This window comes from Myotis myotis, unplaced genomic scaffold (assembly GCF_014108235.1).
Source record: "Myotis myotis isolate mMyoMyo1 unplaced genomic scaffold, mMyoMyo1.p scaffold_m19_p_12, whole genome shotgun sequence".
In the NCBI taxonomy this organism is placed as follows: Eukaryota; Metazoa; Chordata; class Mammalia; order Chiroptera; family Vespertilionidae; genus Myotis; species Myotis myotis.
The window spans coordinates 42694052-42715835 of record NW_023416316.1 but is presented as its reverse complement, the minus strand read 5'-3'; the positions used below and the strand labels follow the sequence as shown (position 1 = coordinate 42715835).

The 21784-nt window shown below is 39.7% G+C and overlaps 2 protein-coding genes across 8 annotated transcripts in view; both read left to right on the top strand.

Annotated features, from left to right (window-relative positions):
* Positions 1-6265, top strand: part of FAM122A (family with sequence similarity 122A) — a 42230-nt gene extending 35965 nt beyond the window's left edge. Inside the window, exons 4-5 of the mRNA XM_036330913.1 lie at positions 1046-1130; positions 6215-6265. The gene's annotated coding sequence lies outside the window, so the exon portion shown is untranslated. The remainder of the gene's footprint in view (positions 1-1045; positions 1131-6214) is intronic.
* Positions 1041-21784, top strand: part of PIP5K1B (phosphatidylinositol-4-phosphate 5-kinase type 1 beta) — a 179673-nt gene continuing 158929 nt past the window's right edge. For 4 of the 7 annotated variants that reach the window (XM_036330908.1, XM_036330904.1, XM_036330909.1 and 1 more), the window contains exons 1-2: positions 1066-1130; positions 6215-6283. In XM_036330908.1, the coding sequence (XP_036186801.1) occupies positions 6215-6283 (69 nt within the window). In that variant the 5' untranslated portion in view covers positions 1066-1130. Of the gene's footprint in view, positions 1131-1996; positions 2123-6195; positions 6284-21784 lie in introns of all 7 variants that reach the window. The other 3 variants (XM_036330907.1, XM_036330906.1, XM_036330905.1) reach the window with 3 other exon arrangements.

The following is a 21784-nucleotide window of genomic DNA, read 5'->3' as shown; positions in this document are numbered from 1 at the left end:
TTGAACTGATTGCTTCAGCCTTCTTACGGAGAGGAATGAGCCGTGGACCTTCAAGTAGTTAATGTGCTTATCAAGTTGGATCCAACTTCCAGGACTTTTTCCCACAGAAATGAAAGTACTAGAACTTTAAAGATATTTCAATATGGCTGTTTATTCCTGCTCTGGTTATGGAACCAAATCCGGAGACAGTCTGAATGTTCATCAGGAGGAAGTGGTTGATTGAATGATGGTATATCCATCTTGTGGAATATGTTACAGTTATTTAAAAATGAGACAGACACATGATTTGAAAAAAAGATTCAAACATGTTGGTAAGAGTAAGAAAAAAGAAATGTGTGTGTGTGTGTGTGTGTGTGTGTGTGTGTGTGTGTGTGTACAAGCATAGGGAGATTTTGAAAGGGGTATACAACAAACTGTTACTATAGGTTATCTCAGAGTGGGCAAATACAAGTGGGTCTTTACCATTCTTACTATATACATCTCTGTGTTTTAAAATCGGTTGCCATGAGTATGTTATCTCCTGTATAAAAATATTATTATACCAAGGGATGTTTGTTGAACTGTTGTTGGAGGTTGTGTCATCTAAATAAAACTCATGAAAATCACAGTTGATGTAGCACAGGGGTAATATTGAAAGCTTGTTCACACTTCACATAGGGTCTCCTACGGGAAGACCCCAGGAGAAATCGTTGCTCTAGCCTCAGTTCCCCCACACCTGTGGTTCACTTGAGCAACTGGTTTGCCTTTATCTTACTATCATTGGGCATTTAGGTAACTGATCATTTCCTCATTTGCTGTGACTGCTAGGAATCTCAGCGTGAAACTGGAGACTGTACTGAGTCACATGGCTTACGTTCTATGCGTCGCTCGAACAGCTGGCTTCATCTGGTTCTCCCCACCTTTGTTTTCCCCTCACACACATTCCTTCCTTTAATTTAAACTTACCTTTTGCATTGTATGTATCCCAGTAGCCACCTGTGGTCCTTTTGGAGGGATGAGGTGGAAATATGAAAAAAGTAATGACCAGTGATTTCTATTTTAACAGGAACCTGGGAAGGAAAACAGTCTCAACAATGAACAAGCTTCCCATCACCACCAACAACAGATGACTTGCCATTTCACTTACTAAGGTAAGGAAATATAGTCTCCATTTTTAATTCATTCCAACTGCCTCATTATAGAGCCCCTACCTCTTTTATTTTATACTTATTTACAAATATTCTAAATCATATATCTAGTTCATGACCTTTAACTTCGACATTATCAAATTTAAAATAAGCAGCAAGCAAATGGCAACAGGAAATTTTGTGAACATCAGTATGCCTAAAGGGGCAGAACCCAGATGTGGTCTCCTATTAACTATTGTGTGTGGTTAAATTTTTTAATAGCATTAGTATTTTCCTTATTCTTAAATGTAGCAGTGCTCAGTGCAGCATATGTGGACAGAGAACAGACTGACAGTTGTCAGAAGGGAGAGGGTAGGGGGCTGATGGAAGAGGTGAGGGATTAAGCAAGAAAAATAAAACTCATAGACAACAGTATGCTTATTACCAGAGGGAAATGGCAATGCGGGGAGGTAGGAGAAGGTAAGGGGGGAATAAATGGTGATGGAAAGAGACATAACTTGGGTTGGTGAACACACAGTAGAATATACAGATGATGTATTATAGAATTGTACCCCTTAAGCTATATAATTTTATGAACCAATGTAACCCCAATAAACTCAATTTATAAAAAATAAATATACCATCTATAAAATGAAAACCCAAAGCATTCATAATCACATCACCTGGAGATAATCACCTGTATTTCTATGAATTTTTCTCCTTCCTTTTGTGTATACACAGAGATATATATGATTATAATGTTTTGGAAAAAAATGTTTTTAATCCATACTTACCTTGGCTTCCGTAATTATAAGCGATGCACTTAACTGGTGCAGGAACATAGCAAGTCTAAGAACGAAGAGTGGTTAACGCTGTAATCATTTTAATAGCTGCTTGCAGTTACCGGGACATCCTAAGCATCTCATTTGTCTCTCCAACACGGTTGTCCTGGTTCATAGGTTCGTGTGACCTTCGTTAAGCATCACCCCACAGGAAAAAAAAACCTTTGAATCCAGGTGACATTTCATGACCTCCCTTTATTATTATCATCTGTTTTGTGCTGCTGAATGTAAATTGTTTTTTAAAAACACACAAGTTGACCTACTTCTCTCCTCCGCTTCCCTACTGTCCAGTCAGGGTGATTTACAAAAGAATAAAACAGACCTTCTCATCGTCTGCCCTTCATTCATGCCAGTTAGTCAGCTCTTCATTATGGTTCTTTTTTCAAGAGTTCCTCTTGAAGTTTTTTGGTTTTAAGAGCTGCAAAGTCTTAGAAGTGAAGTTACTGAAATGGCATTCTTTTTTTTTTAATCTTTATTGTTGAAAGTATTACATATGTCCCCTTTTTTCCCTGTTGACCCTTTCTAGCGGCCCCCGCCTCCAGTCCACCCCCCTTTGCCTCCCCCTTCCCATCCCAGGCCACCACACTGTTGTCTGTGTCCATGGGTTATGCATATATGAATACAAGTTCTTCGGTTGATCTCTTCCCACACACCCCTGCCTTCCCTCTAAGATTCCACAGTCTATTCTGAAATTGCATTCTTTAAGGAAGCGTCCATTCTGTTGGCCCTATTAAATAGTTGAAGGTTAGAGAAAAATCCTACCCTTCTTTATTATCATTACTACAAACTAAATTGGAAACACAAATACACCCTAATATAGAAATGAGCTAAAGATTTGTATAGGCAATTCACTCGAAAAATATAAAGAAAGAAATGAATATGATCAAAAATGTTCATCCTTACAGTTAATCATATAAATGCAAAATAAGATGGATATTTTTGCCCAAAGTTAAATTGGCAGTGTTTTGTTTGATTTTAAATGAAAATACCTGATGCTGGTAGAGATATAAAGTAGATATGGTATTTTACCCAGCAGTCATTGTTCTGGGAATCTGTGGCCGCTCTAAGTAGACATGCTATTGGTATAAAAACAGAGTACAGTTTAATTTTTAATAGAAATATAGGATGCATCCCAAATGTCTATTAATAAATATTGAAATATGATAACATTTTATAATATTGTTATTCAGACATTTGAAATTATTTCTAATTAATATTTAGTGATACAATGGTAAGTGAAAAGGGCAAATACAAAATTGTATATAATATGTTATTCCAGTTTTGTTAAAAAAAACAACACACATTTGGAAAAGATCAAATGGTGAAGTAACCAAATATTAACAATTATTATTTCTGGGTGGTTAGATTAAAAGTGATAGTTTTGTTTTCTCCTTTATATTTTTTCAAATAAAATACATGTTTTGCTTTTCTTACGATAAACATAAATATTACCTTTAAAATTTGTAAATGATTGAAAAATAATGAATAATCATATTTGATTAAAATAATCAAGGAGCCCTTCTCATATTTTTTTGAAACTTAATTTAATTCCAAATTAATCTGCAGATAGGTTGAGAGTAGTTATGCCAGAAAATGAAAATGTGGCACATTCAGTAACAGTTTACATTTTAAAAAATGGTTTAAATCCTACATGGAGATTATTTCTACTGACATAACTGTAGCCTAAAAAGTCTTTTTCATTTATGGAGAACATTATAAGGGGTTAATATTGCCATTTATTCCTAATGAGGCCATACCCTGGCATCTTTCCAGGTGTCCTGCACACAATGTGATTGATGGTGTCTTACTCTTCAGTAATGTCATCACCTTCTCTCAAGGGGTCAGCTCCCAAGTACAAAACACTCAGACCAATGGAATCATGTGTGCCTACATTGATCTAATGGCATCTTCTTACCTTCCTTATCAATTGCTTTATTCACTTATTCTATACATATTTATTAAGCACCTACTAGATGCCAGGTAAAGTTTGAAGTACATTAGTGAACAAAACAGATTCAAATTCCTATTTGGGAAGTTTAAATTCTCCAGAAGACAGACCAAAACAAACAAAAACCCACTATAATAAATAAGGAACCCGGATAGTATGTTAGACACAGAAAAATGAAAAGAGAAGGCGAGTTAAGGGGGATCGGGAGTGTGGGGGAAGGGAGGAGCTGAACAGATTGCAGTTTAAAATAGGATGGTCAAGCTAAGCAGCAAACAGGAGTTGGCATTTGAGTGAAGACCTGCGGAGATAAGCAGAGGTTTATGCTTATCTGTTTATGCTTGACTATTCAAGCAGAGGGAATAGTTAAGGCGGAAACCTTAATGCAGCAGCATTCTGATGTGTTTGAGAAACAACAAAAATATCTGAAGCAGAGGGAGTGAGGGGGCAGTAACTCTGAAGAGCTGAGGTCAGAGAAAGAATAGGAAGAGGTCACTTCAAGATCACGAAAGGGCGAGTAAACTCAGGCATTCACTTCCAATGCAGAGACGTGGCTGGCCGATTCTTAGGTTTCACACACACGAAGTTTATAACACTGTGTTTATTAAAAGCCCAAGATTTAAAATGTGCTTCCAAGGCTTATGAGAACGAAGTTTTACCACTCCTTGGTGCATAGAATGCTCTTCATGCAATTTCATATCTAGGTTCCCTGATTATGTAGTATCCTTGTTTACACATAAGTACTGGTGTTAAACATTCAAATGAATTAAAATTTAAATGAAAAAAAACTTAATCATTAAGAAGTGAGACAAATACATGTTTAAACGTCTGATATCTCCCAAAGGAAAAAAAAAATGATTTAAAAGCATTGGAAGAAACCAACAAGATAGTTAATAGTTTTGAGTATGAAAAATGTAAAACTTCTCTGTCATAATTATAAAACAAATTTAAAGACAGCAGCATGTAAAATATTAATGATGTGCTTGCAAACAGATTAATACTCTTAACACATAAAAATCAATAAGGAAATAAAAATCAACAACTAAAACACTAATACCCTTACTAGATAAATGGACAAAACAATAGAAAACTCAAAGGAAGAAATGCAAAGAGCTAAAAAAAGAAAAAAAGATATGCAAACAATGTTAACCTTCTTTAACAATTTTAAAGATGCAGATTAAAATTAGGAGATGCTTTCTTAACCTGTCAAATTAGAAAAGGTAATTAAAATGATAATAGTGATTACTAAACATGTAATGAAACCAGTTCCCACTCACTGCTACCAGCATAAATGGGTATATCTTCTTAGAAATAAATTTAGCATTATGTAGTAAGAATTTTCAATTTAAAAATATATATTATTTAAAAATATATATATCAATTTAAAAATATATATTATTATTGATTTCAGATAAGAAAGAGAGAGAGAGAGAAGAGAGAGAGAGAGAGAGAGAGAGAGAGAAACATTAATGATAAGAGAGAACCATTGATCAGCCTCCTGCATGCCCCCCGCAGGGGATCTAGTCCACAGCCTCCTAGTTCATAGGTTGACTCTCAACCACTGAGCCACACCAGCTGAGCAAGCACTTTCAGCTTTTTAATGGCCTAGTATTTCTAGAAATCTAGTCTAAGAAAACATTGAAGTTGAACAAAGACAGAAACATAAAATAATTATTTGTACAGGCAAAATCCTTGGACCGCATCAGCTGTCCTTTAATAACACACAATTGTGTTTGCACAGTGATCTTTTGCAACTAGAAAAAAAATTATTCTTACAATGAGATTTTTATAATCAAATGGGGAAATGCTTATCACATAAATGTTCAGTGAAAAGTGCTGGGTAGGATGGTATTATAACATATTCAGTATGCAAATGAATGGAACAAGAGGTGGCAGCAAATATGCCATAATGGTGGAGTTGCCTACGGTTGGTAGAATTGAGTAATTTTATCTTCTGATTCTTACTTTTTGGTACTTTCCAGATATTTGTACAGGAAGCATCTATAACCAGAAGGAGAAAACTTTAAAGGCTTTGTAGAAAGAAACTTTATGGGTTGGCCTTCCATAGTATCTTTCCTATGGAGTAAAGTATGCTACTAAAATGATTTAGAAGTAAAGATTTATTTTGGAAAGATTGGGGACCACTGATTTTTCTTTCTTTTTTTAGTATTCTGAGAAATCTCTTCCTTTCTTGGAGATAGCAGCAATAAACAACAAAAATGTACTTAACCAAAATAGATCCTCTCAGTTAGCAATATTATTGGCATATTGTATCTGAGAGTACAGCTGTAAATTCAAATAGGGACTCTTTTCTCTTGCAGATGTCGTCGGCTGGGGACAGTGGAGATGCAGCACCTGGCAAACAAAACGAAGAAAAGACCTATAAAAAGGTGAGTGAGTGTTTGATTTTCTTGCCTCAGTTCAGAAAGAATGTTAATATCGTTACAGGTTCTTGTATGTAAGTTACTTCCTTCGCTTCTTACTGCTGCTATAACAAAGTGCCATACACTTGGTGGCTTAGACAGCACAAGTGTATTATCTTCTGTTGGAGTCTGACTGCAGGCCTGCTTTCCTTTCTGGGGGCCCGAGGGGCCGAACCCATGTTCTTGTCTCTTCCAGCTTTTCTAGGCGGCCTGCATTCCCTGTGTCATGACTCACTTCCAACTTCAAAGCCAGAGAAGGCTGGTCTTTCCCAGGCTGTATTACCCTCACACTTTAAAGAGCCCTTGTGATTACACTGAACCCTCCTGGCTAATCCTGGATCATCCCTTCATTTTAAAGTCAGCTGATTATCGACCTTAATTTCTTCTGCACCCGTAACTCCTTGTTGCCATGTTACATAACATATTCAAAGTCCCAAGGGTTAGGACACGAACATTTTTGTGGGCCATTTTTCTGCCCACTATGATATAGAACACTGACAGAAGGTAGTCCTTTGAAGACCCTTCTTATTCCTAAGAGGAAGGCCCTTATGGGTGTGCAGTGTTCTGTGTTCGGGTGAATCCTTTAATTGACTCACTACTTTTCATCAAAATGTTCAACATTTTCTACCTCTGTATTTGAAAAAATATTTTTAAAGATGAAATTCTCTCCCACCTCTTTCCAAGCTTCTCAGATTTTGTGTTTGCAGCTCACGCCACAAAATCTCCTTCCAGACTTCCCAGGGTACATGACCGTACTACTCTTTCACTTTGCTAACCCTTGGCTCCTAGCAACCAAGCTAATATCCAGAAACATCACTGGGTAGTCTACGTCCCCAAGCACCACTACTCCTGATTTTAAATTGACTATGTATTTTAGCTTTTTAAAAGTCCTTGTCCTCCTTTCCCCTTGGGAGTAGGAAGCTTATGTATCGAAGGGTTATTATATCTTAACTTGCCCTTTTACATTTCACTCTTTAGATAGCTAGCGAGAAGTTTTGTCGTAAAGTACAGGAGCCATTTGATCTGTCCGTATGTTCAGGTCATGAAACTAAAAGGAACCGGTCGTGTTTTCTGTTCCATTTTCATGTAGGAAAATATGCCCTTTTTCCTGGTATATCTTGTCTTCTGACTTTTCTACTCAGCGAAACCTAGAAATATAAACGGGGAGGTTGCCATCCTAAGCAATGTTATGCTTGGGGAAGAGTAGGGTGAAGATCCAAGCACTCAGACGTCATAATATGTGTGTTATAAAATGTGTGCCTCTGGCCTAAGCCAACAGTACACTATTTATTTTTAGACACCGGTGGAAAACCAAATCCTGTCTCCTTTACTCAAGACTTCTTGTAAAGTCAGTCAAGCATGAGACCAACACAGAGAAGGCCAATGGCCAGCCTGTCATTGCTTCCCATCACTTTCAGGCAGTTGTCTCAGTCAGCGTCAAATGCACTATGATTCTTGACTGGATTCTGACTTTCGGGAGCTCTTTAGTGATGCAAAAGTAATAGAATGTGGCCGTGCCATCCTAGAGTTTGCTAAGCATACCCTGCCCAAGAATTTCGTAAAGTAAGTTTTTAATCATACTAGAGGTATGCTATGATGAGTGTCTCTAAAGGATATCTGACTTGGCAATGTTGGGAAGGTTATGAAACTAAAAACCAGATCCTAAGAGAGCAAATAATTCCAATAAGTACGAGAAGATGCAGGAAATTTAAGAAAACAAAAGAACCCAATGATATTTTTTTTTAATGTGTGATGGCATGGGGATGCTTTTGATGGTTTCTAATTTTAAAAGGAATATAAACAACGGAGGAGAAGGTATGCAGTCTCTGTATAAGAAAAGCACCAAAAAGATAGCACAGCACAGCTGGTGTGGCTCTGTGGTTGAGCATGGACCTATGAACCAGGAGGTCACAGTTCGATTCCTGGTCAGGGCACATACCCAAGTTGTGGGCTTGATTGCCAGTAGGGGTCGTGCAGGATCAAAGATTCTCTCTCATCATTGATGTTTCTATCTCTGTCTCCCTCTCCCTTCCTCTCTGAAATCAATAAAAATATATTTTTACAAAATACAGCACAGTGCCTAGGACTTGAGTCCTCGATAAACATGCTGCTGATATGCACAGCAAGAAGGGATCATGTAGAGAAAATGTTCCTTTACTGGCTGGTAAAAGCCCAGCTGAATTATTCAATTTAACTCTTCTCAGTTAAGCAAAAAGATCCTGAAACTGGTGGTGTTCGTGTGAGGGTAGAAGAGGGGATAATAGAGTCACATTAACTATAGCTAATATGTTTATCCCTAAGCCCAGGTGAGCCATTTCCTAGATGAAAGAACTTGAAGCTAGAATAGGAAAACCACTGAGTGTGAGCTTTGAGAAATCAGAAGAAAGGAAAAATTCTCCAAAGACAGGAGATAAGCAAATATCAACCCTATCTTCTGAATGAGGAAAAGGTACATTCTGGAAACCAGATGTGAGATTGCTCCTCAACATAAATTGAGCAAGAATTAGTAAACATGTAGTGTATGTACATTCAGAAAAGAAACACGTCTTCCATAAACCTGCAGAACTTCATAAAGATAGTTTATGTCAAATGAACTACATTTGCTATTATGAGCAAGTCATTAAATTAATTGCTGATAAGGAGAATGCTCAGGTTTTATGAATCTTGATTCTTATGGCATCCTTTCAGACAAAGTAGAGAAATATGGGTTAGATATTATGATTAGTGTGCTATACCTGATTGGACTAATGTTCCCAAAGAATGGCGGCTTTGCTCCCTATTTTTTAAAATATTTTTTATTGATTTCAGAGAGGAAGGGAGAGAAAGAGAGAGATAGAAACATCAATGATGAAAGAGAGTCATTGATCAGCTTATTCCTGCATGCCCCCTACTGGGGATCGAGCCTGTAACCTGGGTATGTGCCCTTGACCAGAATCAAACCCAGGACCTTTCAGTCGCAGGCCGATGCTCTCTCCACTGAGCCAAACCAGCTAGGGCCATTTGTTCCCTATTGACTTAGCCTCTACCAGCAGGATGCATGAGTTGACCCTGTGTAGCTTAACATTTTTCACCCATGACCATAATAAAAGCATAAAAGCTGTGACAAAAAATGGGAATGAGAACTAATAGACTAGATGAGTGTCATCAAGGCCACCAACCATTTTATTAACTGTTGTCCCTTTTACAAATACCTTAAAGTTAAAATTTTCCCCCAGTCCTGACTATGGGGTTTGCACCTTTTTAATAAGAAGCTTTGATGACCTAATCAGGTTTTTGCCTATGACTGAAGCCAATCTATAGGCCCCAGGTTAAGAACTGTCCTCTACCGACCTCATTGACTATGCTCGGCATTGAGAAGGATATCAGAGAAGTTTATAAGAAACTTACAGTCGATGGAGAAGGGAAGACATGAAAACAATTTTAGAACACAAGAGTCTATGACAAAAAGTCCGAAAGGAGCCCTGGCCAGTTTGCCTCAGTGGATAGAGCGTCGGCCTGTGGACTGAAGGGTCCCAGGTTAGATTCCGGTCAGGGGCATGTACCTTAGCTGCGGGCACATACCCAGTGGGGAGTATGCAGGAGGCAGCTGATCGATGTTTCTCTCTCATCAATGTTTCTAACTCTCTATCCCTCTCCCTTCCTCTCTGTAAAAAATCAATAAAATATATTTTTAAAAAAGTCCGAAAGGAGAAATTGGTGTGGGTTAGAGTTAATGAGCAGTCTTAGGCTTTCTGAATCAATCCCCAGATTTATTGGGCAGCTGCCAGCAGTACTCAGCATCATGAGTGCTATGGTTTCCACGTGTTTCTAGGGAACTCAGTGTTCCTGGAACAATGTCATGCACTCTGAGTCTCAAATGTTTGCATGTGATTCCTAAGGCTGGCTGCTGCTTGTTCTTCCAGGTGCCCACGTTTCTCATCCATTATCAGGAAGAATAGCTGAAGTCAGTAGGTGAGGTTAATGTCTCCAGGTAATGGCTAAAATGATAATTTTTATTTTAGCTGCTTAAAACAAACATGCTGTCCATTAAGACAGACATTAAAGGCTGCCTAGCTGTGTTTACAGAGGGTAGTTATTTCCATTCTCAGTTCTTTTATTGAGTGTCTTTCCTAAGAGTTGTAAACACAAAAGCCTACAGGGCCAGGCAGGTAGTAAGGGAGTGGATTAACCAGGAGGAAAGTGGCAAACAGGAAAATATTCGCCTGTAAAGGGGGCAGGTGGCACTCAGCTCCAGCTAATAGAGATACACGTGAGTGTTCACTCGGGATTGCCAGATTTCTCAGGAAGCCAAAAATGTGGATTCTGATATGAAATCTTCCCATTTTTAAAGGTTGGAAAGTGATTCAAAAATTTTCAAAAATGTACTCTGGCCCTCAGGCAGGGGCTAGTTTGCAATCTCCCCACTATTTGAATAGAGACATGAGATAGAAGAGGGACATGCAAAAGAAATGCTGTAAGCCCAGCCTGGTGGGGCTTAGTTGGTCGAGCGTCCTCCCATGCACTAAGAGGTCCCAGATTCAATTCCCAGATTCTCAATTGGGACACATGCCTGGGTTGCGGGCTTGATCCCCAGTAGGAGGCATGCAGGAGGCAGCTGATCAATGTTTCACTCTTTCCCTCTCCCTTCATCTCTCTCTAAAATCAATAAAAAGATAGTCTTTAAAAAAAAAAGAAAGAAAGAAATGCATGTAAGATCTGGTCCCTGCTTCCTATGACCATACAATTTACTTAAGAGAAAAAATATGGGCCCATGTGAAAAAAATCAAATAATGACGCAAATTGGTTTTAAGTACCAAGACAAATGGCATTTCACTCGATCCTCTAGCAAGTTCTGATGAACCTAGAGCTCATGACAATCTTCTGGGGAAAATTCTTTTTCGTGGACTTGTTTGTTAGCAGAGCATTTTGCTGGAATAAAAATTTCATAGATGTCTCATTGTTTTTTGTCGTGGCAGACAACTCTCATTCCTTAGGTGACTGCATTGAATTATCTACTCATTTGTCTCAGTGACAGGGAATTCTGCACAGGCAAGGAATCAAGGATGCACCTGATTTGATAGAGGAACAGGAAGGCGTGGCCTAGACACAGGTCAGTGTCAGCATTTGGGGAAAGTAGAGGCAATTTTGGAAGTCTGGGCTGCCTCTGAATGACAGCGAGCCTTGGTTTGAGGAGTTTGACTTTGCGTTCTAGGCCAGCACTGTCCACTGGAACTTTCTGCAATGAAGGAGATGTTCCATAATCCGCCCTCATACAGTGGTTATAAGCTGCATGTGGTTCTCAATTATTTGAAATGTGGTCAGTGTATCTGAGTAATGAATTTTTAATTTTAAAATTAGTCCATTTTAAATAAGCTCATGTGGCTAATGGCTACCATGTTGGACATCATGGTTCTAGGCAGTGAGGTACCATGACGTTGGGTTGGGGATTAGTGACACAACGAAATGGCAATACAGACAACACTGAAGGCTGACCTGCAAGTTTCCAACCTGAGAACGACCTGAAAGTTTCTGCTGTTGTTAGAACTAGAGAAGTTTGAGGAAGAGATGTTTTATTTTGTTTTTGTAACTAGGTGATAGAAGAAAGCAGGAGGCAGGTCATCAGTTCACTTGAAGAATAGTGTAAACTCAGGTAAAATACCAATGCCAGAGATCTGAGTTTTCTCTATTTTGTATGTGAAGAAATTGTCCACCCTACCCCCAACCCTTCTAAAACAAACAGATGTCAATGCCCAATTAAGATGGTCATTAAGAGAGTATTGTCAGGGAGATGGTTAAAGCCTCCAGCTATATGATTTCCTAATCTTGTCCATCAAAATTGATCAGAGTTTGCCAACCACCTGGAGAGATGGACTGGCTTGGGAAATGTTCACCACCACCATTTGGGTTTCTTTCTCTCATCTATCCAACCAAAAGTTGTCATTCCAGGCCTCTCGCCCCTCCCCTACTACTTCCTCCATCCTGGGCCTGCCCAAAGTAGGCCTTCCCTGGGAGATTTAGGTTTTGATGACTACTATAGGCTGCCTTGGGTGTGGAGGCCGCCCACCTTTGGCACCAACAGCCCAGCTCCGGGTATGCCAATAATCTGACCAATTTCCACACTGATGGAAGCCAGGAGGTGGGGCAGGAGGCAGAAGGATAGGGTGTTGGGGGACATGGTTAAAAAAAAGAGATCGAATAAGAAGTACTAGTTGGTAGTTACAAAATAGTCATAGGCTGTAGGTGAAGCATAGGGAATATAATGAACAATATTATAATATCTATCTATGGTGCTAGGTGGGCACTTGAATTACCATTGGAGGGAACACTTTGAAATCCATATGAATGTCTATTGGCTGTGCCGTACACCTAAAACTAATACAAAAAAGTGTTCAATGTAAACTGTAATAAAAAAATTTTTTAAATCCCATTATATTTAAAAGCACGTGTAATCATGTATTATTACCATCCACTTTTCTGTGCAGATCCTCCCTCCAAACCTCAGCCTCCATATAGGATCACCTGTATTTCTATCTCTTTCCTCGCTGAGTTCTAATGCAAGCAACTTTAAATCTGCCTTTATGACTTTTAAGCAAGACGTTGCAAGTCATTAGGAAAAACAAACAAAAAAACCACCATCGGGCCCTAACTGGTTTGGCTCAGTGGAAAGAGCATCGGCCTGCGGACTGAAGGGTCCAGGTTTTGATTCCGGTCAAGGGCATATACCTTGGTTGCGGGCACATCCCCAGTGGGGAGTGTGCAGGAGGCAGCTAAATTGATGTTTCTTTTTCATCAATGTTTCTAACTCTCTATCCCTCTCCCTTTCTCTCTGTAAAAAAATCAATAAAATATATTTTAAAAAACAACAACCCACCATCAGCAGCTTGAAACAGTAGAAGAAGCCAACCCTCCTATCAGGGTATCCCACTGAATCGTTCACTTCTGAGTGGCTTGTGCACTCACTTTGGAGGGAGCATCTGTGTGTGAAGCGACCCACCATTACTGTACCTCTGCATTGTGATTGACTATGGACTGTCCATCTTTTAGTCCCCAATCCCAATAAACATCACATTGATGTCCCCAAACACTCACTCTAGGAGAGAAAACTCTATGCCCCACACTTACAGCTGCCTTCAGGGACAACAACAAGTGTCGCATTGTTGAGTTTGGCGTTAAGGGCAGGCTGGCAGGCTGAGGTTTCTGTTTCTGCAGCTGGTTAGGCCATCTGAAGGGGAGTGCCTGCTCTCAGGACACACCATTGCTTTTGCTTTTAAATTAAAAGGCTCAATATACACAGGCAATCTGCACATCTTCCTGCGCAGCTTGGCCGACATGGTTCTGCTCTGGCCAGCAGGCTCCCTGTCCCAAGGCCCAGGGCTTGTCCGTTTTTATCACTATCACCCCTCACCTACATCCCTTGCTGGATGCTTAACGGAGATTTTTTTAAGTGGCTTTTAAGAATTTGCTCGAGAACACAGAAATTTAAAATTATGGTCTCCTTTAGTCTGAATCCTGGAAAAGACCAGCAATGTAAGTTAGGTTCTAGCCTTATATCTACTATCAAGTTCCCCTAGATTTCTGGCCAGTTCTGTTCAGTCTGTGGATCCTGTGTCTGCGACTTTTATTTTACCATGAAAGGGAGATGAGACAGCCCGGCCCTTGGTGTGGAAGCCATCCCGCCTGAGACATTCAGCACAACATTAAGGAGGGAAGAGAAGGAAGGTGGTCATGGTCTCCACAGACTATAAATTAAGATTCTTAAAAAAAAATTCTCAGTCCTCTATGTCTTTTTTGTCCAACTTCTGATACACATGCACACCCAGACACCCAGACACACAAATTAGGTTCAAATATAAGGAAAAAATATTTTAAAGAGTTTTTAGTTGGCTTTTAGAGAGAGGGGAAGGGAGTGGGAGAAAAACACCCATGTGAAAGCAATTGGCTGCCTCCTGCATGCCCCTGACCAGGGATCAAGCTCAAAACCCGGGCATGTACCCTGACTGGAAATCGAACCAGCAACCTTTCTGGTACATGGCACAACGCCCAACCAGCTGAGCCACATCGGTCAGGACATATGGGGAACATTTTAACTTTTCATAGGACCCCACTGTACATTTTTTCCCAGCAGAGAGAAGATGAGCTCTTCTCACTGTTATGCCCAATTTTCTCCTTATCCAAATGCTCTACTTTGCATTATGGATCAGGGAGCATTCGGTTACTGAGCAGGAGATTGACATACAGGTTGTCTGGATGACATTCTGATTCTTCCAAGTGAATTTTTCATGTTGTGGCTTTGTCATTTATTTAAGGGTGTGGTCAATGCTTGGGATATAAGACATACTTTTGATTGCATGTCCATGCATTCATTCATTTATCCGGTTGACAAATACTTATTTAGCTTGGCACCGTGTTGGGCTTTGAGGGTAGGAGAGAGGCCAAGACAGAGTTCCTGCCCTAATAATACTTTTATTGTCATGGCAGAGACAGACAATAAACAAAATAAAAAAGTAAACAAAATGAAATTATTATTAACTTTAAAAGTCCAATTAATAAACTAAAAAAGGGTAGGTGCCCTGCCTTTTAGATAAGGTCTGTAAGGGGCTCTCTAAGGAGGTGCCGCAGGGGCTGGCATTGCAAGAATGAGAAGGAGCCAGCTGGTCGAGAGTGAGAGTAAGAGCATTTTTTTTGGCAGCGAGAACAGCTGGCCTGGAGGCAGGAAGGAGCTTGGTGGAATCAAGGAAGCGTGGGCAAGATGAGATAAATGAGAGCAGTAGCTCTCACCTGGGGCTGCTTTTGTCTCCCAGTAGACAATGCAGTCACGGTGGGGGTGGGGTGGGCGTGCAGTGCTACCTGGCATCTAGGATGAGCCCAGGGATGCTGCTACCCATCCTACAATGTACAGGACCTTCTGGTCCCAAATGCCAAGAGTGCTAATTTGAGGAACCCCGGTTAGAGAAATAGGCAGTGGCCTAAGCTAAGATGGTAGACTAGGAAGAGGAAGCATGAAGGGAACAAGTTAGAGGTACATTTCAGAGTTAATAGGGACTCGTCTGGCTCATGGTTGCATGTCAGAGTGAGGGCTGGGTGGATGGCCCCAGGATTCCACCTTGAGCTCCTGGGTTGTGTGCCCATTTATGGAGATGGAGAGGAATGGTGTGGGGAAAGGTTTGTGAGGGGAAATCTTCCAGTTTGCACCTATTGATTTGGGGATGTCAGTGAGCCACTGAGGGAGGAGAATCAAGTAGGTGGTTGAAAGTGTGGATCTGGAACTTGGGGAAGAGGTCCAGGGCTCAGATTCAGTCTATTGAGCTGAAGATCCACAGGAATTGGTGAGATGGATGGAAAAGAGAGGCGAGGACTGGGGAATATCCATTTCTATTACCTTCTGAGACCCTCCTTTAGAGAGTTATATTCCTAAAATAAATAAAGCCAGCCAAGTCATTCTCATATAAACTCCCATTGGCCTCCATCACCTACAGAGAAAATATAGACTCCAAAGCACAGCATATGAGTCCTTTACAGTCCATTCCCAATGGGTGTGTCTTGGCCCATCTCCTGCCATTATCTTCAGCACACGTCTAACTCCAGCCACACTGACTGTGTCCATCCCTGTTCGTTTCTGCCCATGCCGATCATATAGATCATATATATAAATAACTGTCGTATCTATTCTTCACCCTCCCAGCCAGTGATTGTTAGTCACTCCTTCCCAGACCTCCCTCGCCCTGTACTCACCTCTCTTATATTATAGACGACTTTGTTCTGTAATAATTGCTTGCAATAATGTCCTGCCACCTACACCCGGGGCAGCTGGAGGGCAGGTGCCTTGCTCAATCATCTTGACATCTATAGGGTCCCACACAGGGCCTGTCACATAGCATTCAAGAGATGTATCACTCTTTTCATCTTAATTCTGAAATTATTATAGACTTGACAGATAGATATGTTCTCAAGCCTGCTATCCTGGATCTCCAATTAGAGGTGAATAAAGGGGGCAGGAAAGGGGTAGAATTTGTGCTTTGAATGTTTGCATTGCAGGAAGAATACTTTGAACAAGCTCAGTTCAGCTCTTTTGGCTTTTTCTGTTTCAAAGATTACAGTGATTATCTGCATCATGGGTCACTCTATGGCTCTTTGAAAGTTGCCTATTAATGATATGGCACCCTTAAGTCCCTTGCCTATAATCAGCAGGCTGCTTGTGATCAGCCACTCACGGAAGGGCTTCGGCAATGAATTTAAGAAGGCAGTCTTTTCTGTTGCTGAAAGGTTCTTTTCTTTCCAGATGTTGGCCCAATGAAAGGCTGCCTCTAGACAGATGCCAGTAATTGTCTGGGGGGGATCAGGATTTGGGGTTGATTGGCAGCCCATTTCTCTAGCACAGCAGCATAGTAAACACCCTTTTCTTTGTAACATGAAAGAAACCGGATCTATGATTTTTCAGGTTTGCTCTTTCAAAGGGAGTGAGAGGGAATAATAACCCAGCAGTTTTAAAAGCAGCTACATTGTTCACAAAGACATGGAGGAGTGCAGAAATGGAAGCTGGGCTCAGGACCCAAAGGCTGGCCATGGTGAGAGCACTGGCCTTTCTGCTCTTCCCTCCTTGCTCACCAGCCATTGCCTGAGAAGGGCATCCAACCAGGAGAGTCAGGCTGGCTCTCCCATTGATGAGCTCAGCCTCATGCAAGACACTTACTGTCTGAGCACAATACCACATATGGTTTGAGTATTCAATCTGAGGATATATGAGAAGATACTTGGAAGACAGTAGTTGGCTGTATAAATATTAAATGGTTACGATTATTGCTGGATCCCTACTCACCCCCATTGAACTTCAGCTCCATGAGAGCAAGGACTGCAGATCGGGTAAAACTGAATACTTAGTGAAGAAACAGGTAGGTGCTCCCCCTTCTCCATTGTGGGACATGGTTCAAATGTGGAATTCCAAATGCCTTGGGATCTTGTTCTCTCTTGATGGCAGTCCCTACTGTTAAGTGTTAAGGCTAAAGGCGGTTTTCAAAAAGCAGTGGAATTCTGTGGCAAAAGGAAATCTAACTTTTGTCCGTAAAAGACACCTTAAACACACACACACACACACACACACACACACACACACACACACACACACACACTATGTCCAGAAGGGAAAACACTTTCTTAGCTTTCCATCATATATTACATAAATGAAAAGTTTTCTGTTGTAGCTCTGTCATCTCTCAGTGTCTGGTTTAATTTGAGACACTATGTTGGGCTTCAAAAGCCCTTCCTTCTCATCTGCCTCTGCCCTTGCATGCCCTGCTGCTCTGCCCGGGCCAGTGCGCTTCTCCCAGGAAAATGCAGTGTCATCTTCCTAAGGACGCAGAGTGCGATAGAATGGGGTGAGGGTGTCTCACTGAAGACAGGAGGATGGGGACTTGGGGGTGAGCAGGAAATGTCCAGATTCGTGTCACATGTGTTTCAAAGAAAATCATGGAAAAAACTAAGCACAGTCAATACAGATTCTGCTTGTGAAGATGAATTCCTGTTTTTCACAGAAGTGCTTAATGTAAAATATGCTCTAAGTTCCCATTTCCTTTCAGAATTTAGGGTATGCTAACTTGAGCTGCCTTGATGGTTATCTTCATACTTTTTATAAATTCATTTATTTTTAAGCATTTTTTTTTTGTTTAGCATATCGGATACTTTCATATTGCTAATTTTTAAATTTGTCTCTTTTCGGATTATGGTGGTCCTAAATTGTTTCAGATGAATTTACAGATGGGTGGGAAGAAACTACGCAGTGCGATTGATTGATCTAGCCAAGGAAAGGGTGCTTTCACTCAGAAACCACGTGACCCCACAGAGTGGAAGCAGATGTGGCCATTCTCAGTGGGGTATCCAATGGCCCTCAAAATCCCTTTGGGGACACACATAGTGGCCAGGGCACAAGGCAGAGTCTGGCCAATTCTGGACAACCCTTTTACTTTCAGGCTCCCTCCCAGAGAAGGAAGAATTTAAACTAACAATCTACACTTGAATAGGAAACATTACAGCCATCCACACCTTCATGCTTATTGACCCAAACTCACTCTCAGCAATCCCCCCCCGCCCCCACCCATTCCCATCCCAACCAGCATCATTGTTCTCTGCTTTCCAAGGTCCCAGAATGCCATGCGTTCTCACTCAGTATAAACCTGGGCACATTCTTGTGTTAGCAGGGAATCAACAGTGAATAAAAAGGACTTGGCCTAAGACCTCATAGAACCAAGTTAAAAGGTCTGCATGTTACTGAATTACTTTTAGAGGTTATTTCATCCTAGACTCCCTCCAGCTGATTTAGGGGAGCGCCTGTTTTCCTAGGGCCTCACTAACACTGAGCACTGTTCTTTTTTAAAGATCTTCACCAGCTGCATAGGTGAAAATGCCTTAATTTTCATTATAATTTGCATTCATTTTTATTCCCAGTAAGTTGGGCCATTTTTTCAGGTGATCTTATTAATTTGTATATCTTTTTTTGACAATTATCTATGAACAATACCCTTTGCTGTTTTATTTGTAAGAGCTACTTATATAATTAAGGGCAATGCATTTTTGTTGCAAATATTTTACTGGTTTTAAATGTCTTTTAATTTTGCTTACCTGTTGTTGTTGGGTTTGGACCCAATCTTTTATAAAGCCAAATTTGTTCATCCCCTTGAAACTTATGTCTTTGCTCTCATTTTTAAATGTTATGCTAGCAATGCATTGTTTTAATTATAACATTGTAATGTGAGACTTTCCATGGTATTTTTAATTTTCAAAAATGTCCTGGGGATGTTTTTACATTTAATATTCTAATTGAACTTTAGTATCATAAGGTCTCTTCCTTTAAAAAGATTTCTATTGTGATTTTTGTTGAAATTATATTAAATTTATTAATAACATAGGGAGAATTAGCATTTTTTAACTATTGAGTCTTCCATTCCAAAAATGAAATGTCTGTATATGTAAGCTTTTATGGTCCTCAGTGAGTTTTTATTTTTTTCAGAGATTTTGTATCTATTTTCAGTTAAATATATCCCAGAGTAACTTATGTGAGCGTTGTTAGTGCTTTGGGATTTTTTTTCCTACTATGAATAGGATTCTTTTTATTTCCCATTATATTTTTAGCTGGGAATATATAAGATCTTGATTCATGTGAGTTTATTTTGTAAACTACAACTTGATTTTTTAAAACTATTCTGCTAGGTCCATAATTGATTCTTTAATATTGTAGGTAGCAATTATAAAACCTATAAATTACATTTTTTCATCTTCTAACCAGTATTTTGTACTTGGTTTTCTTGTCTTATTTTATTAGCTCGATCTTCCAGAATATATGTCAAAGAATCTTTGTAATAAAAGGACAACTTTGTCTTGTTCATGATTTCATTTTATTTTTTAATCTTTATTGTTGAAAGTATTACATATGTCCCTTTTTTCCCCATTGACCTCTTCTAGCCCGCCCCCATTCCCTGCCCCAGGCCTTCACCACCCTATTGTCTGTGTCCATGAGTTATGCATATATACATACAAGTTCTTTGGTTGATCTCTTCCCACCTCTTGTTTATGATTTTAAAGGACAAATGGCTCCTGTACTATTTCCCAGAGTACATTTTTCAGCACATACAGGTTATTAATAGATACATAAATAAAAATCCCTTGATGAATACATTTGGAAAGTGTCTCTCTTGTGCTTCCAATAGCATAATGTTGCTACTTAGCTCAATAATTATTTTTCATATTAAGAAAGTTTCTTTCTGACTCTAATTTTACTAAAAGTTTTTTAAAATCTTAATTGGATATTGACTTATATATATAATTGATTTAAGCAATCTATGGAAAGACAGTCAGTGGAAACACAGTTTGCTTTTTGAGATACTCCAAGTATCTCAAAATAGTAAAACTGTGTTTCTCATAAAATATTATTTAATTTAGATTTGGTGTCAGTCCAGACAAACAGGGTAATTATATTATTTCCTTATACTTTAGGACAATTTTTAGAATTTCTTCCTTTAGGCCTGCTCATCTTTCCCCCATGGAGCAGAGTAATCTCTGTGCAAATTACCCTAAGATTTAATGCTTTTCACAAGCTAGCCTAGGGTAGCCAAGTTATTGAAATCATTTCTCCTGAGAAATTTTGTCTGAGGCAAGAAAAAAAGTTGTGGTTGTGTTGGGTTGTTTGTGTTGTTGTTTTTACCTGAAATTCTTTGTTCATTCACCTCAACTTTACTTTTGAATGTAAGTTCATATTATATTTGGGCTTCTATTTCATATATATATATATATATATATATATATAGAGAGAGAGAGAGAGAGAGAGAGAGAGATTTCAGAGAGGAAGGGAGAGGGAGAGAGAGATAGAAACATCAATGATGAGAATCATTGATTGGCTGCCTCCTGCATGCCCCCCACCAGGGATTCAGCCCACAACCTGGGTATGTGCCCTTGACCGGAATTGAACCCAGGACCCTTTAGTCCATAGGCTGATGCTCTGTCCACTGAGCCAAACCAACTAGGGCTCTATATCTTCATTTGTAAAATTTGGGGTGTAGATGACAATTAAATGCCCTTTAAAATGTTCGTTTTTTCTTTAATGTTTGTTTTGTTTGGGTGGTTTTTATTCTGATTCTATTCCATGTGATTGAAAAGCAAATGTGGCACATGCTACCACTGTCACATGTAGCAGTCAATATTTGAACACAATTTTGAAAATCAAATTTTAATCCAGCTCACTGCTAGAGATAGTACAGTCAAGTGTCCTTCATGTCCCACATTGTTATGCATCTCCTACAGTACCGTTTGCTGTCACTATTTCTTTAGTGTTTACAGAAGCAGGTCATGTTTACGAAGCATGTCCGGAAGAAGGAAATGATATATGGAAAATCTCTACATGGGGTATAGAGTCAAGTGATCCTTAGGTTGGAATCAAAGACTGTAAATATTCCAGTGACTTCATATGTACCATGGGACTGGTATTTTCCATCTCTCAGCACACAATTTAGATAAACTTGGATGGATCTTTTTAATAGTTCTTTGAATATGGAACATTAGCTGTCTACAGAGATTTCATCTCAGGCAAAAAAAAAAAAAATGGGAATAAGGTCACCTCTGATGGCAGGATTAGTCCTTTTTCTTGAAAGTAAGTGAATGATATCCTGTGTGTTTTTGCAGCTTCTCTTGAATTGAGAGGAGTCACCGTCACTTGAGGTGGAAGTAGCAGAAATAATTAATTTAGAAAGGAGAAGGATCGTGGAGTGGGTAGAACTGACATTTGTCTGCATTACAATCTTAGAACCTTAGACTGTTAGAGTGGAAATGCTTCTGGTAGCACGTGAAGAAGTAGAAACCGTAATCTACTTAAGTCCTAATCCAAGGACGTGCTGAGGGCAGGAAGCAGAGCTGGAGCTCAAGTTCTGAATCCTTGAATCCTCAGTCGTTCTTGGCACACCACTCTCACTGCCAGTGCTTTGACGGCTGCACTGGGGTGACCGGACC